The sequence below is a fragment of the Arvicola amphibius genome, chromosome 3 (genome assembly GCF_903992535.2).
Source record: "Arvicola amphibius chromosome 3, mArvAmp1.2, whole genome shotgun sequence".
NCBI classification, from domain to species: domain Eukaryota; kingdom Metazoa; phylum Chordata; class Mammalia; order Rodentia; family Cricetidae; genus Arvicola; species Arvicola amphibius.
In genome coordinates, this window is record NC_052049.1 from 51,854,975 (window position 1) to 51,869,269 (window position 14,295).

The following is a 14,295-nucleotide window of genomic DNA, read 5'->3' on the forward strand; positions in this document are numbered from 1 at the left end:
AGGGGAAGGCCTTGCCATTCCCATGGATCTGAGACAATGGGGTCCTGAACACAGCCATGCTCATATCATGAGTTCTCATTCACACAGGGCTACACTTGCTCCCCACATGAACACACGTGTAAAAATGACCAACTGTAATTAACAACCTAAAAACACAAAAGGATGGACCCTTTCTATGAGAAAGCAATGTTGCTATGCAAATAAACAGTGCAGGCTTTGGTGAAGTGATATCTGGATGCTGTGGGCAGAAGAAATGTGGTCAGGAAGTTGAGTTGTGTTCTCCACAGAAATCCTAGGACACAGTGTTCGAGTTAATAAACTAAGCCTGTATTAGCATAAACTGTGTAGGCTTGTAAACTTGACTTCCTTCCTATCTCCTTTAGTTTTGCCTTTTACACACCTATTAACCAGAAAGGTTGTAGGTAGCAAGGGGGATGTCTTAGAGACTCTGTTCTTTCTACAATGGGACCCATTGGTATTTGGGGTTGCATGAGTAGTAGCAATTCCCTTGGAGATTAAGAAGAGACAAATACTCGTGTGTTCAGTGTTCAACCCCAGAATTTCTAGGGTGCATCATAAGGTTACCGCCTCCAAGCTTAGCCACTAGACACCTTCTAGAGTATTGTTACGGATGGTGTTGCTAGCAGGCCAGGCTCTAATTGATTCAAGGCTGTCTGAATTCCATCGAATTCCATGACTGAATCCTATTGGCTAGTGTCACTCTGATGGTGTCAACCCTTAACTTCTGACCTGTTTTTATCCTGTTAAAAATAATACCATGCAGCTAAAGAGATGGCTCAGCAGTTAAGAGCACTGATTACTCTTCTAGAAGACCTGGGTTCAATTTCCAGCACCCACATGGCAGCTCACAAACACCTGCAGCTTCAGTTCCAAGGGATCAGATGTATTCTTCTGGCTTCTGTGGGCACCAGACACTCATGTTGTACACAGATATATAAGCAGGCAAAACACCCATACACATAAAAAAATTAGTAAATCTAAAACAAAATCAAAACAAAACCCACAAACAAACAAACAAACTCAAAGCTACATAAAGGCCAGAATCCAGAGGGGTGGCTCAAGAATTAAGATCAGATACTGCTCTTGCAGAAGACCTAAGTTTGGTTTCCAGAGCCCATGCCAGGTGACTCATAGTGCATAGTGCCTGTAACTCTACCAGAGGGATCTGATGCCTCTTTACTCAGCAGGTACCTTCACACACCTACACATATCCACACACAGGCATTCGTGTGCACACACAGAGATAAACAGGCACACATGTGCACACACATGAGTACCTATGTGGGCACATGTGGCACACACACAAATATTATAAAAAAATCTTTAAAAGAGCAAGTAAAATCATTACTATAAAATGCAAAGGCAAAGGGATTTATTTTTAAAATGTATATACTTTTATATGCATATGTGTGTTTGAGTATATGTTTGTGCACCATGTATGTGAGAGTACTTAAGGAGGCCAGAAGAGCGTGTTGGATCTTGGATCTCTTATAAGTGGAATACAGGTACTTCAGAGCTACCTGTGGTGTTGGGTATCAAGCAGTTTTCTGCAAGACCAGCAAACGCTGTAAACCATTGAGCCCTCTCTCTAGCCCCTTGGTTGGTTCACTTTTTTTTTTTGTTTAACTTAATAAAAAATTTTTTATTTATTTATTTATTTGTGTGTGTGTGTGTGTGTGTGTGAGAGAGAGAGAGAGAGAGAGAGAGAGAGAGAGAGAGAGAGAGAGAAGCAGAAGTGGGAAGGAAGTGACCAGCTGGAGAAAGGAAGAATGGGAAGTGAGGATGGATATTTGTAACATGCAATGACATATGAAACCCATTTTTGGTATGGTATCTACAAAATTAAGTCTATCACAACTGTTGGACAAGACATAGAACACGACTTAAGCTAGGGTTTGTCCCTTCCAAATGAAGAGGAGCAAACTTATGCACTAAGTAAGGAATGTTTATGGACAAGACCATCAAGTAGATATCTGTACTATTAACGTGAATAAAACATTTTCAAGTGACACATTCTTCCCTGCATTTCTAGCGATTGTGGACGATGAAAGGCTGTCTGCGGAGGAGATGGATGAGAGGCGGCGGCAGAACATCGCCTATGAGTACCTGTGCCACCTGGAGGAAGCCAAGAGGTAAGATCCAGGTTCAGTCTGTCTGTGTATCCCTGTTCTTGGAGCTTAGCCATGGGGTAAGATTGTGGGATCTGAATTGAAGTTTTCTGACTGGGCCAACAATTCCAAAGAATTTTCAGGATCATGGATGGCCAGGGAGACACTCTTACCCGTCACCCATAATTTAGATTTGGACACCCTTGTCACGCCAGTGCCAGGCCAGCATGGCAGAACTGACTCGGTTCACTCAGTCAGCCCTTGGTCACAGCTGGATGGGCACCACACTCATCTGCGCATATGCAGGTGATAACTCAGCTGCAGCCTTTGGCAGCAGGCTGTGCGATACCATTTTCGGTCGTGGAGAATTGAGAGAGGTCACTGTCAAGGGGCCAGGGAGGCAGATCTTCCTTTGCCTTTCCTTGGAGCCTCCCAGGAAACTACACGACAAATTAGATTATTTCAGACTCTACATCTTACTGGCTTGGATACAGGGCAACAGAAATAACTTAAACCTAATTTCTTTTCTTCAAGAGTGTCCTCGGGCGATCTTTTTGTGACCTCCTGCCCATGATGATAAATGTTCAGTAAAACAATGGCCTATGTGACTGAGGTCCATGGGTCACTAAGCGATGAAGCAGGTTTATGACAGCAATCTCCTTAACTTGTGGGTGTGTGGCCATTTGGGTATGCTGTCTATAAAATCACATCGACTCTTTTAGACTCTTTGGATTAAGTAAATGCTGGCTGGGTTCTCCTCGGAGAAAGTGAAGATAGAGCAGTCCAAAGTGCAAATGCCTCCTTAGGACTCTGCCCTTTGCTGAGCCAGTGCTACCTGTTAGCATCTGATATACTGCTTTGTGAGACAGGTGAGCTAGGTGTTCTCTTACCTAACCAACAATAAATACTCAGTGATCATGGATGGTAATTACCACGGGTCACTGATAAGTAGTTACCTCTAGAGGGAGAAAGAAGAGGATTTTACTTGGTATTTTATAAAATAAAATACTAATGCATGGTCATATTTGGCATTGGCATTGCTTTGCTGGGGGTTCTCTCTCTCTCTTTTTTTTTTTTTCTTTTTTGGTTTTTCAAGACAGGGTTTCTCTGCAGCTTTTTTAGAGCCTGTCCTGGACCTAGCTCTTGTAGACCAGGCTGGCCTCGAACTCACAGAGATGCGCCTGCCTCTGCCTCCCGAGTGCTGGGATTAAAGGCGTGTGCCACCACCGCCCGGCTTTGCTGGGGGTTCTCAATAGTGTTTCATCTTTTAACAGTGTCATGCAACTTTATGCTCTAATAATCAACTTTTAGGAAACTTAACATGCTTGTAAAGTCTGCATTTAGGCTAGAAGACACTAAGAGTCCTTGACAGTGTAAGATTGTTGGACTCACACTCTTAGTCAAATTCTTGTTTAAGAAACAAGATAAATGAAGAGATTCTTAGGTGCCTGCTATAGATATGGATACTTTGCATTGGTATGGGTCTTGGTTTATTAATACAAATTTAAGGTTGATTTTGTTTATATATATATATATATTTCTCTTGATTATGATACTGTGTTTGTGCAGCTCATTTAAAAATGTAATGTATACTTAAGAAATATAGGTTAATAGGTAATATCTATAATAGTCAAGCTTATAATCATGTTAGTTAGGTTTTCTAGATATATATATATTTCAGTTAGATAGGTATTCTTCAAATCTTTCAGAGACCTTCAAAATATGGCATTTAAATGTTTTAAGAAGTTAAGACTTTTCATGATAGTGAGACACATCTGCTCCGGGCACACCAATCTACTTCAAGAGGAGATGGGCATTGAAGAGGCTCCTTATGGAGTTGGTTAGCCATTTGGGCAAGAAACTGCTCTTGTCTGGAATGCTTGATGAACTGGACATGCAGGACCCACAGAAAAATGACTGCTGAACTTGCCTGAAGGTGAGATGGTCCTTTGGAGTTCCTGCTTCATGAAAGAGTTTGCCAGACATTCTGCAGGACACAGAAGAAAGTGACTGGTAAACTGCCAATATAGGCTGAACTGTCTTTGAATTTTCCTGCTTCATGGAAATGTCTGCTGGATACTATGGGCCTGTAGGCTGAAGATGGATGGCCCAACGGTACAGAAGAACTTTGGGTGACTGTCCAGGCAGCGAGATGTCTCTTTCAGTTCTATAGTTTTGGAAGTTGCTTAAATGCAGTTCCTGTTTACTTAGGTAATATTGTATCCTTCTGGAGTCTTTGATGGAGTTGAAGAATTGATAGTATCAGTTTTCCTTAGTTATGATAAAAGATAAAGTACAGATAAATATTGTAACTGTAATTCTTGCTTGATAACTGTTTTGTTTTATGTAATTTTACTATGTTAAAGTTAAAACCTTTCTTTTTATTTAAGCAAAAAGGAGGAAATGATTTGGGATTCCCCTCTTTATGCTGTGAATGCAGTTGGTTAATTAATAAAGAAAACTGTTGGCCTGTTGATAGGGCAGAACTTAGGTAGGCAGGAAAAACTAAACTGAATACTGGGAGAAAGGAGACAAGAGTCAGAGAGAAGCCATGTAGCCCCACTGGAGACAGACACATAAGCCACAGCCACGTGGCGATACACAGATTACTAGAGATGGGTTAAATTAAGATGTAAGAGTTAGTCAATAAGAAGTTAGAACTAATGGGCCAAGCAGTGTTTTAATAATATAGTTTTGTGTGTTTATTTCTGGAGTCTGGGCGGCTGAAAAACAAACAAGCGGCCTCCTCCAATAGGCGCCCAAATGTGATGTGCTCCCTGTGGCACAGCCTTAGAATTGGTGGGAGGACTTTCCTTTTCTTTGCTGACATATGTTCATACCCTAGCTGTGTGCTTCATTCTGTACATAAGTGAGAAAGAGTGTGACGGGGGAGAGAAGCATGACCCAGAGTTGCTAGACCTGATTTCCTGGTCCCAGCTGGAACTGTGTGACGATGGGCAGGTTATCTAACCCACTGGGGAAGTCCCTTTTGCTCTGTATTGCATGGTAAAGACACTACTACCTGTCCTAGCTTCTTCCTGATTTTATTTTTTTAATCACCGAGAAAGGGGGAAATACTCTGTGAATGCTGATCCAGGCCAGACATCCGGTGGTGTGGCATTTTGGTAAACATGGCTGTCTCTTCATTGTGGCACAGTGGCAGAAATGAACCTTCACAACTTGTTCTCTCCTGTAGTATGACTACAATTCATTAGTGATTTTTTTCCTCTCTTTCTCTTTTTATTATAAAAATAATCCCAGATACTTTGAGGAAAACTTTTTTAGGAAGAATGTCTTTGAAGTAATAGACTATAAGAATATAAAGTTTTCAGAGCTGGGGAACTCAGTATCTCTTGCCATACATACAAGACTACCTGAGGTCAGGTCTCAGGAAGCCGAAGCCGGATATGGTCCACTCCAGGAGTGAGATAGGATGCTGAGCTAAAAGAGTCCTGGAAGATCACAGGCCAGTTTACCTGGCATGCTCAGTGGTAAACAACACAAAACCCTGTCCCAAAGGAGAAAGTGAGGACCAACCCACAGGTTACCCTCTGACCTCTGTACCTGTTGAGATCCCACATTCACAGGAAAGCACACATATGCATACCTACATGTACACAAGACTTTATAAAGTAGTCTATAGACTCATTGAATGCCTGGCTAAGTTCAAGCTGCTGTTTTGTTGTTGTTTTTAACCAGAGGATTTTATAAAGAAAGCACAGGTGCTAGAGAGATGCTCCGTGGTTAAGAACAGTTGCTTCTCTTGTAGAGGATCCGGGTTCTGTTTGCAGCCCTGACAGTGGATAACAACAACCACCTGTAACTCCAGTTCCAGGGCGGTGGGGGAATCCAATCCCTTCTTCTGGCCTTGGTGAGCACCAGGAATGTACATGGTATACAGGCATGACATGTAGCCAAAGCATGTGTGTAAAATCAAATTAAAAAGGAAGTACAAAGACAGTATATCTGAGTAAGGACTTACAGTGTAAAAAGTTAAGATCCTCATTTTAAAATGGACAAACTGGACATGGTAGCACACATCTTTAATCCTTTCTTTTGGGAGTCAGAACAAGCTGATGATCACTGTGAGTTCTAGGCCAGCCTGGTATACATAGAGAGTTCCAGGCCATCCAGGGCTACACAATAAGACCCTGGCTCAAAACCGATAAACATACAAGCAAAGCCCACTAGTTTGAAAATGGACAAAAGTTAGGAATAGACTTCTCTAAACAGATAAACAAATGACCAGTAAAGACGTGGTAAGATCTTCCACACTGGTTGCTAGGGACCTGCAAATGGAAACAGCGAGCTTCCACTTCTTATCACCAGCTGGAGCACAAGTAACAATTTATAACAAATGTCCCCAAAGATGTGCAGAATTTGGCGCCTTGTGGATTGGTGGTTGGATTGTTAAATGGTGCTGCTACTTTAGAAGTATCTGGCAGGTCTTTAAAATTTTAAGCATAGAGTTTCCATGTGATTTAACATCCCAATCCCAGGTATGTACTCTTGAGCACTAAAAAACCTATGTCCACACAAAAATGTATATCCAAACCATTATTTATATTAGTTAAAAGAGAAATATCGGCCCAAATCTATCCATAGTGAATTAATGAATAAACAAAATATAGCATGTCCGTGCAGTGCAATAAAATGCAACTATAAAATAGGATGCACAGATTCATGTAACACTATTTATGAACATAAAAAATATTAGAATAGACAAATCTGTGGCGGTGAAGGCTATTGGTAAGGCCTGGGTCGGGGGGGGAGGGGTGAATGATTGATGATGGCCCTGGGATTTCCGCTGAGGATGATAAAAATGTTTTAAAATGGACTGTGGTGATGGTGGCACAATTTAAAAAAAACATTGAATTATAGACTTTGAGCTATCTGGTATGACAGTTAGCTTAATGAAAGGGACTGGAGCTCTTTTGAGGGTCCTCAGTGCAGCTCGTAGATCAGATGAGCTGGTCCTTAGCAGATACGTTCCATCCAGGTGTTGATGGAATGGGTTCCTCACAGGCTGCGGTCATCCCACGGTTTCCAGTGGGGCACATCTGCTTCAACTGGTTTAGTGCTATTGACAGGACTTAGTTCCTCACGTTGAACCAAGAACCCCTGTTCCTATGTGCCGGTGGTTAGAGCCTTTCCTTCTCTCAGTCGCCAGGCACTGGGTGCAGCTAGCAAGCATCTTCTGCCTCAGTGAGTGTGTAAGAGCGCAAGAAGGAAAGCAGGGTAGTCTATAACCTATTTTCAGATCCTTTCTGGTGTATCTTGCTGATGAGAACCAAGGCCATGTTCAGAGTGAGGGGAATGAACAGGGCTGTGAATTCAAGGAAACCTGGTTGAGGTGCAGGCACCTTGATAGCTACATCCGCGCCATGTGCCCATTTTCTTTGCTACTGATCACAGAACTGATACATTTAGCTGGAGACTGAAAGGGTGTATCCTTTTGTTACTGACCGACATCCAGCCAGGAATTGGTTGATGTCTTGGTCTCATGGTTGTGATACTAAGATCATCACTGCCTGATTCCTTTTTTTTTTTTTTTTAATTTTGAGAGTTTTTGTTGTTTCACGCTACACATGTGCTTGCCCACTGAGCCACACTCCCAGCCCCGAGCTAGTTCACCCTTCTATCTTATAACTTAAGGCTAAATAGGCTTTTAAGTTTTCTTTTCAGATACCCTGCTTCTTTACTGGCTGTGTAGCTGCTTTGTGGGGGCAAATTTTGCTGACACAGAGCTGGGCAGCCTGTGCTGCTCCTATGGGCTTTGGAAGGTCCTTGCCGTTGCCAGAAATCCCACTGTTTGGAAAAGTCACTCCCTTTATTTAAAGAATTAGTGCTGCTGAGCCCTCCTTACTAATTTATGTAAAATATATTTTGAGTCATGAAAATGAGCACATTTTAAGAAAATCAGTCCTTTGTTGGGGACAGCTATAAAAAACTTGAGACTGAGGGTTCAGTTTGGGAGAACTCTAGGCTGAAGAAGGAAATCCAACTGGGGCCACGATGAAGGTCAGAGAACAGGAGAAGAAATCTTGGCAAGAAATGGACAGGGAATTTGGACATTACAGTTGAGCGCTCAGTTATGAATGGAGCCACTATTGTGTTAAGGAAGGTCTCCGTGGTATCTTGTTTCTTTTTTAAGGAAGGAGAAAATGCACACACAAATTTTGCAATGCTTACTCTTTTTCTGCCCTGAGTTTAAATGGGGGGGGGGGTCTTCTCTTGGTGAAGGCCTTGTTTAAAAATAATGTCTTGATAGAGCTAGGTGTGGCCAAGTTGTTCCCTGTATGGCTAAGCCTGGGGTGGGCTTCCGTTTTTAAATGTGCCATGGAAACAAAACAACACTTGAGTGTGAGTGCTTTTGTGTCCTGTTTACAGTTCAGAAGCAGAAAGGACACTTTGTTGATTAAATCAAGTCTTAAGTGTTAACCTGATCTAGCAGTGGGCTAGAGAATATAGAATCAGACATTCAAAGAGACACGCTTTAAATGTCTAAGCAAGTAGAAGCCACAGTGTGGTTTTGGCATACAATGAGTAATTTACTTTAAAAGAAAAAGTCATGCCTGGGAAATAGGCTCTACTGAATTTACAGACTCCACTGAATTCCCCCTTCATGCGTGGGCCCCTTTGTCCTTTCTTAAGGACACCCTAACCTTGGATGCCTTCACAAGCACAGCTAATAAAAATTCGGGATTTGGAGGGTGATACCTTGGTATGCAGTTTATTGAGAGACTTGTTGCTCTATATGTTATTTTAAGGAATTTCTTAGTTGTATTTGCAGCCCATAAACGGCTTTCTTGTTTCAATAGCAGCTGCATCTCTCCCCTTTCTTTTTCCTCCCCAGCTGTTACCTCAGATGTGCTGAGGGAACGGGAAAGAACATGGGGTTACCCTGTGTAGCAGCAGGTGGAATAGGAAAGATGGTCAGTCCACAGCAGGGGTCCCTCTCAGGGCTGGTTGCCAAGTGATGGGAGGGTCTGCTGCCAGGAGGCAGCTGTTTTCCAACCAGTTTGCTTTGGCAGCCCCATGTCGCAGGGTTCTACCTTCCTGGCACGCCAGAGCTAGGTGCATCTTAGTAATAGGAACAGTCTTTTAGAAGATAGGACTCAGTTGAAAAACTTGGAAAAGAATGAGACATGGTCTTAGAGGGCATCTTCATGGGACGAAAGGAGGCAGGATGCTGGCCTGCCCTGCTGCCAACCTGTGGTACTTAGGGCAGAAGTAGAGGTGTTGATGCCGAGGTCCAGCTGGGTGGTGATAGCGGGAGATACTATGGAGTCACAGTTGAAGAAGGAGTGGCAATTAAGGATGTAAAGGAAGAAGCCATGGGATTCGGCAGAGGACCAAGTGTGGGCAGTAGAGGACATTGGGAAATTGCATGCTTGACTGATTTGTGACTCAGAGGTGATATGGGAGGGTCTTCTGTTTGGGTTGATTTCATTGGTTAATAAACTGCCTGGCTCATTTGATAGGCCGGCCCTTAGGTGGGTGGAGTAGACAGAACAGAATGCTGGGAAGTTAGTCAGACTGCCATGCCTCTCCTCAGGGAGACAGACGAGATGAAGCTCCGGCCCAAGTTGGACGTATGCTAGAATCTTCCCGGTAAGGCACCACTTCGTGGTGCTACACAGATTATTAGATATGGGTTAATCAAGATGTGAGTAAGAGGCTGGAACTAATGGGCCAGGCAGTGTTTAAATTAATGCAGTTTGTGTGTTGTTATTTCGGGGCATAAGCTAGCCAGGTGCCAGGAGCCGGGCGGGATGAAAAGCAGGCCTGCCCGCAGCTCCTCACTACACAGAGGACCTTGCTTTGTGAACTCTATCTGCTAAGCCTGGCCATGGGAGACTTCTTCAGAAGGGTTTTTATTTGTTTGTTTTAGTCCACACGTTGTGTGTTCTAGCTACGGCTGTTTGTATGTTCATGTTAATCATCTCAAGCCATGGACAAGCTAAGCAACTGATATTTGACTCTACGGTTTGTATTTGTTTCTCAGGCTCTTCAAAGTTGGAGGCCTGGGAGGGGCTTGAAACTTTCCATGGTCTCAAATGTTCTTTACAAACAAGGGGTCACATGACTGACTCTACTCACAAGGCACCATACTCTGAGCAGTCACCCCACATGGCCTCAAGTCTCCCTGCCGTCCTGGGGAGATGGGCAAGCCTCAGTTTATAGATGAAGACACCAAGTCCTGGAAAGTATTTGTTCAATGTTACAATCAACAAGCCACGTAAAGGTATTATAACCAGGTCTATCTGATGTCAACTGTATACATTATAACATAAAATATTGCTGTTCTTTTTCTTTCCTTCTTTCTTCCTTCCTTTTTATTTTTATTTATTTATTTTCTTGGAGTCATGGTATTGCTGTTTTACCAAGGCTGACCTTAAGTTTGCTATATAGCCCCAGCTGACTTGTAACTTGGTATCCTTCTGCTTTAGCCTCCAAAGTACTGGGATTCCAGATATTCATGAGCATACCTGACTCCTACTACTTGGTCATGTAAGTTCATGTTGGTCTGGGATTTTATTCTTCATGGGTTCTTTCCAGCTCTTGATGAAAGCATTTATCTAATTACTCTTTATCAAGAAGAACTCGGGAGTTGATATGGGGTAAGAACCTGAATGTTTAGAGAAGCAGCAGAGAAATGACCAGTGGCCTCCTCTCTCTCGCCTTCCTTAATCCAAAAGGGCCAAAAATCTTTCTAAGCCCCACCTTACCACTTCCTGTGTGTGTGTGTGTCTCTCTCTACGTCCTCGGTCCTCCAAAACCTCTATGACTAATTTTGGTCAATTAGTTGCTTGTTCCGCCCTCTGATTCAAAGCAAACTTAATGGCAGTCTCAGGAGTGTCAGAGTATGATCAAAACATCCCACAATACTTGAAAGTTTCTTACTTCTTAAGTTTAGAGATTAGTGCCATTGCCCATTTAGGGTTCTCTCTCTCCCTGTCTCTCTCTCTCTTTCCCTTCATCCCTCCCTTTTTCTGTTGCTTCTATTACTTGTTTTTCTCTCTCTATCATATAGCCCATGCTGGCCTTGACTTTGTGCTATTCATGCCTCAGTATCCTGAAGACATTTTTAGTATCCTGAGTGTTGGGATTACAAGCATGTGCCACTACTTACTCTTGGCTCAGTTTTGTTGTGAGTAGTAAGTACTGTTGGGATCCATTCACTGTGGAGGGCTTTACCTCCTATGTGGCTTCTTTCTTCTTCCTTTCTTCTCCTCCCCCATCTCTTAGTTTCTAAAACCTACTTACAGGCATTTTTTTAGTTTTCTGTACTGCAGACTTTCTCCTCCTCATTCAAGAGAGTCTTCACTCATCGCTGTTCTTAGTTAGGTCTGGATTTCTCACTCAGTCCATCAGTCATCTTGGTTCTGCCTCTATTGTGACCAGCTTCACAGTGTGCTTGGCTTTTTGTTGCAACATCAAAAGGTATGAATAGCAAACACCGCTGCAGTCTCTTCCTTCCTGTGTGAACCAGATGCTGCCTCATGCTGCGATGCTTAAAACTCATAAGACAATGTCTTCATTCACAGCGCAGGCTCCAAGGGGAGCTGCTGGGGGAGGAGTGACTATTACGGGGCCAGGCCTCATGTCTTCTATCTCAGAAAGGCTGCAGGATGTCAAGTGGCCTTTGCTTGTTTTCTCAGTATGAGTACCGTGTTCCTCAAATGGCGCCAGATCTCCATTCCTCATGCAGAGCACCTAGACTCAGGGGAGTTCCTAAGATCCCACAGTTGCTTCAGTGGTAGGTTTGGGCTGAGGAAAATGTCTTCTGGCTGTTTGACCATGCACTTTTACTCTGTTAGTCTCTCTACGTCATATTAACAGGAAAATATTAGTTAAGAAACTCAACAGTGGAAAGGGATATTGCATTTATTTAATTAATTCGATTTAAGTTCTTAGTTTGATGCTGAATTCCTAGTATGGGGAGTTAGCTGTGTGTATGTCTTTGTCATTTGCCTTTTTTTCTGACAGATTTAAATCCATTTAAGGTGTGAGAACAGGAGTCTAGAAATTAATATCTCTAGTTATTTCAAACTCTTTCCCATTGAGTCTTGCCTGGATTGGTTTAAATATACCTTGATTTTTTTTCCTGTAATATAATTTGTAATACATTCTTTTGGCTGCCTTTGGAGTTTTCCCTGACATATGGTGAGGCAGCTACATCATTTGTGAAAAGAAATTTATAGCGGTTTCTTAGGGTTTCTATTGCTGTGAAGAGACACCATGACCACGGCAACTTAGAAAGGAAACATTTAATTGGGTAGCTTACAGTTCAGAGATTCAGCCCATTATCACCATGATGGGGCATGATGGCCTGCAGGCAGACATGGTCCTGGAGAGGTAGCTAAGAGTCTACATCTTGCGTGTGCAACAGGAAGTGTTCTGAGACACTAGGCAGTATCTTGAGCATAGGATTCCTCAAAGCCCGCCCTCATAATGACACACTTCCTCCAAAAAGTCCACACCTACTTCAACAAGGCCACACCTCCTGTTAGTGCCCCTCCCTTTTGGGGTCATTTTTTTTCAAACCATCATAGGAGGTGATCCCTAAATTCAGTTACATCCTACATTAAGGTTACATGGGTGCTTAGGAGTTTGATGGTATATTATAGCAGATGGTATAAATGCAGTTTTCAGGAGTGGATCCATGGAATCTGTCTGTCTATCCATCTGTCTGTCTTCCTGCCTGCCTACCTACCTACCAACCTTTGTTTGGTTTTGGTTTTTGGTTTTTTCAAAACAGGGTTTCTCTGTGTAGCCCCGGGTAGCCTGAAACCCACGCTGTAGACCAGGCTGGCCTTGAACTCACAGAGATCCACCTGCTTCTGCCTCCAGAGTGCTGGCGTGCACCACAGTTGCCCAGCTAGGAGTCTATAGTTTAATACATTTCTCAGGTGAATTTTGATGCCGCCTGAAGTTTGAGGATTATGCTTTTGAGAGTGGGAACACAGAAGCACCTTTGGTTGACGCTGTTTTTGCTTCCAGCTTTTCTACCTGACTTTGATCCAAAGAACAGAGAATTCCTCCTTACTTTGGGATGGCAGGGGAGAGGCAGGGCACTGAGGGGATGGGAAAGTGATGGAGTAAGAAGCAGAAGGACTTCCAGTCAGGATGGACAGAAAGTTAGAGCAGCTCTGGGGAGACTACTGAGTTTTATGTTTTCTTTGCAAAGCCCATCACCAGGTTCATGTAACTTCCCTTAACAATGTCAGGGGAAATGGATGAGGTGGCCAGGCCTCAGGGTCAATATGGTAACTCTGACAAAGTTCTAGGACACCAGAACTCCACGGTGTTAATGTAAACATCACTGAAATTAGGCAGTCATCTGGCTACAGAGGCGGGTGAAGCCAGAATGGGTAAGAGGGGGCTGGGGTGATGAGGATGAAGGGCGGGATCCCTAAGAACAAGGAAGTGGAGACCAGTAAACAGAGGCTATAGCCCGAGATTTGGAAGCCTGTAATGCAAAGGTGGAGTATTTCCAGGTAGCGATAAAGTCCAAGGTGTGGTGGAGCCGATGTGGAGCTGTAATGCCACAAAGGTGAGAGGGAAGGAGAAAATCTTCCAGCTAGGCCCATGGGTGCTGCCAAGGCCATCCACCCTCTGAAAGCCCCCAGACAGAAGTAGACCTGGAAGGAACATAGTTACTGTGGCAAGAAAGGAAAGTGCAGGAGTTCAGATTGGGATTGACAGTTACTAGTCAGTCAGTCCTGAATGCAGGCAGTGTGTTCTAGGAGAATGTTGGGGAAGATAGTGGTGTCTGTGCTTCAGTCCTATGAGTCAAAGGATTGGGGGAACAACAGCCTCTGAAGTGGGTTGAAGTGCTATTATGCAGGGAAAGCTAGGTCTACTAAATAGGCAGAGCAAGCTTAAACAATTGAAAATGACAGTTGTATGTTTGTACAGCTCGGGGGTTACAGAGGTACTTGGGTAGGAGTTGGTAGATTTTGAGTGGAACTAAGAAGGACTGAGTGATCCAAATGAGGGTATCTAGAAGAGACGTGGGTCAGCTTTTCTACTGGAGTTAAGTTAGAGGCGGAAACCATCCCAAAACAAGTTTAGTTGGGTGACTGCAAGCCCAGCTCTAAGGCACAAAAGGAGAAGGTCTCCATATTAACAGGCTGCTCCAGAAGAGTTTAACGAACTG

The 14,295-nt window shown here is 43.3% G+C and overlaps 1 protein-coding gene across 1 annotated transcript in view; it reads left to right on the forward strand.

Annotated features, from left to right (window-relative positions):
• Iqgap2 (IQ motif containing GTPase activating protein 2) overlaps positions 1–14,295 on the forward strand; it is a 280,863-nt gene that overhangs the window by 48,957 nt on the left and 217,611 nt on the right. Inside the window, exon 2 of the mRNA XM_038321192.2 lies at positions 2,054–2,153. Coding sequence (XP_038177120.1) covers positions 2,054–2,153 — 100 coding nt within the window. The remainder of the gene's footprint in view (positions 1–2,053; positions 2,154–14,295) is intronic.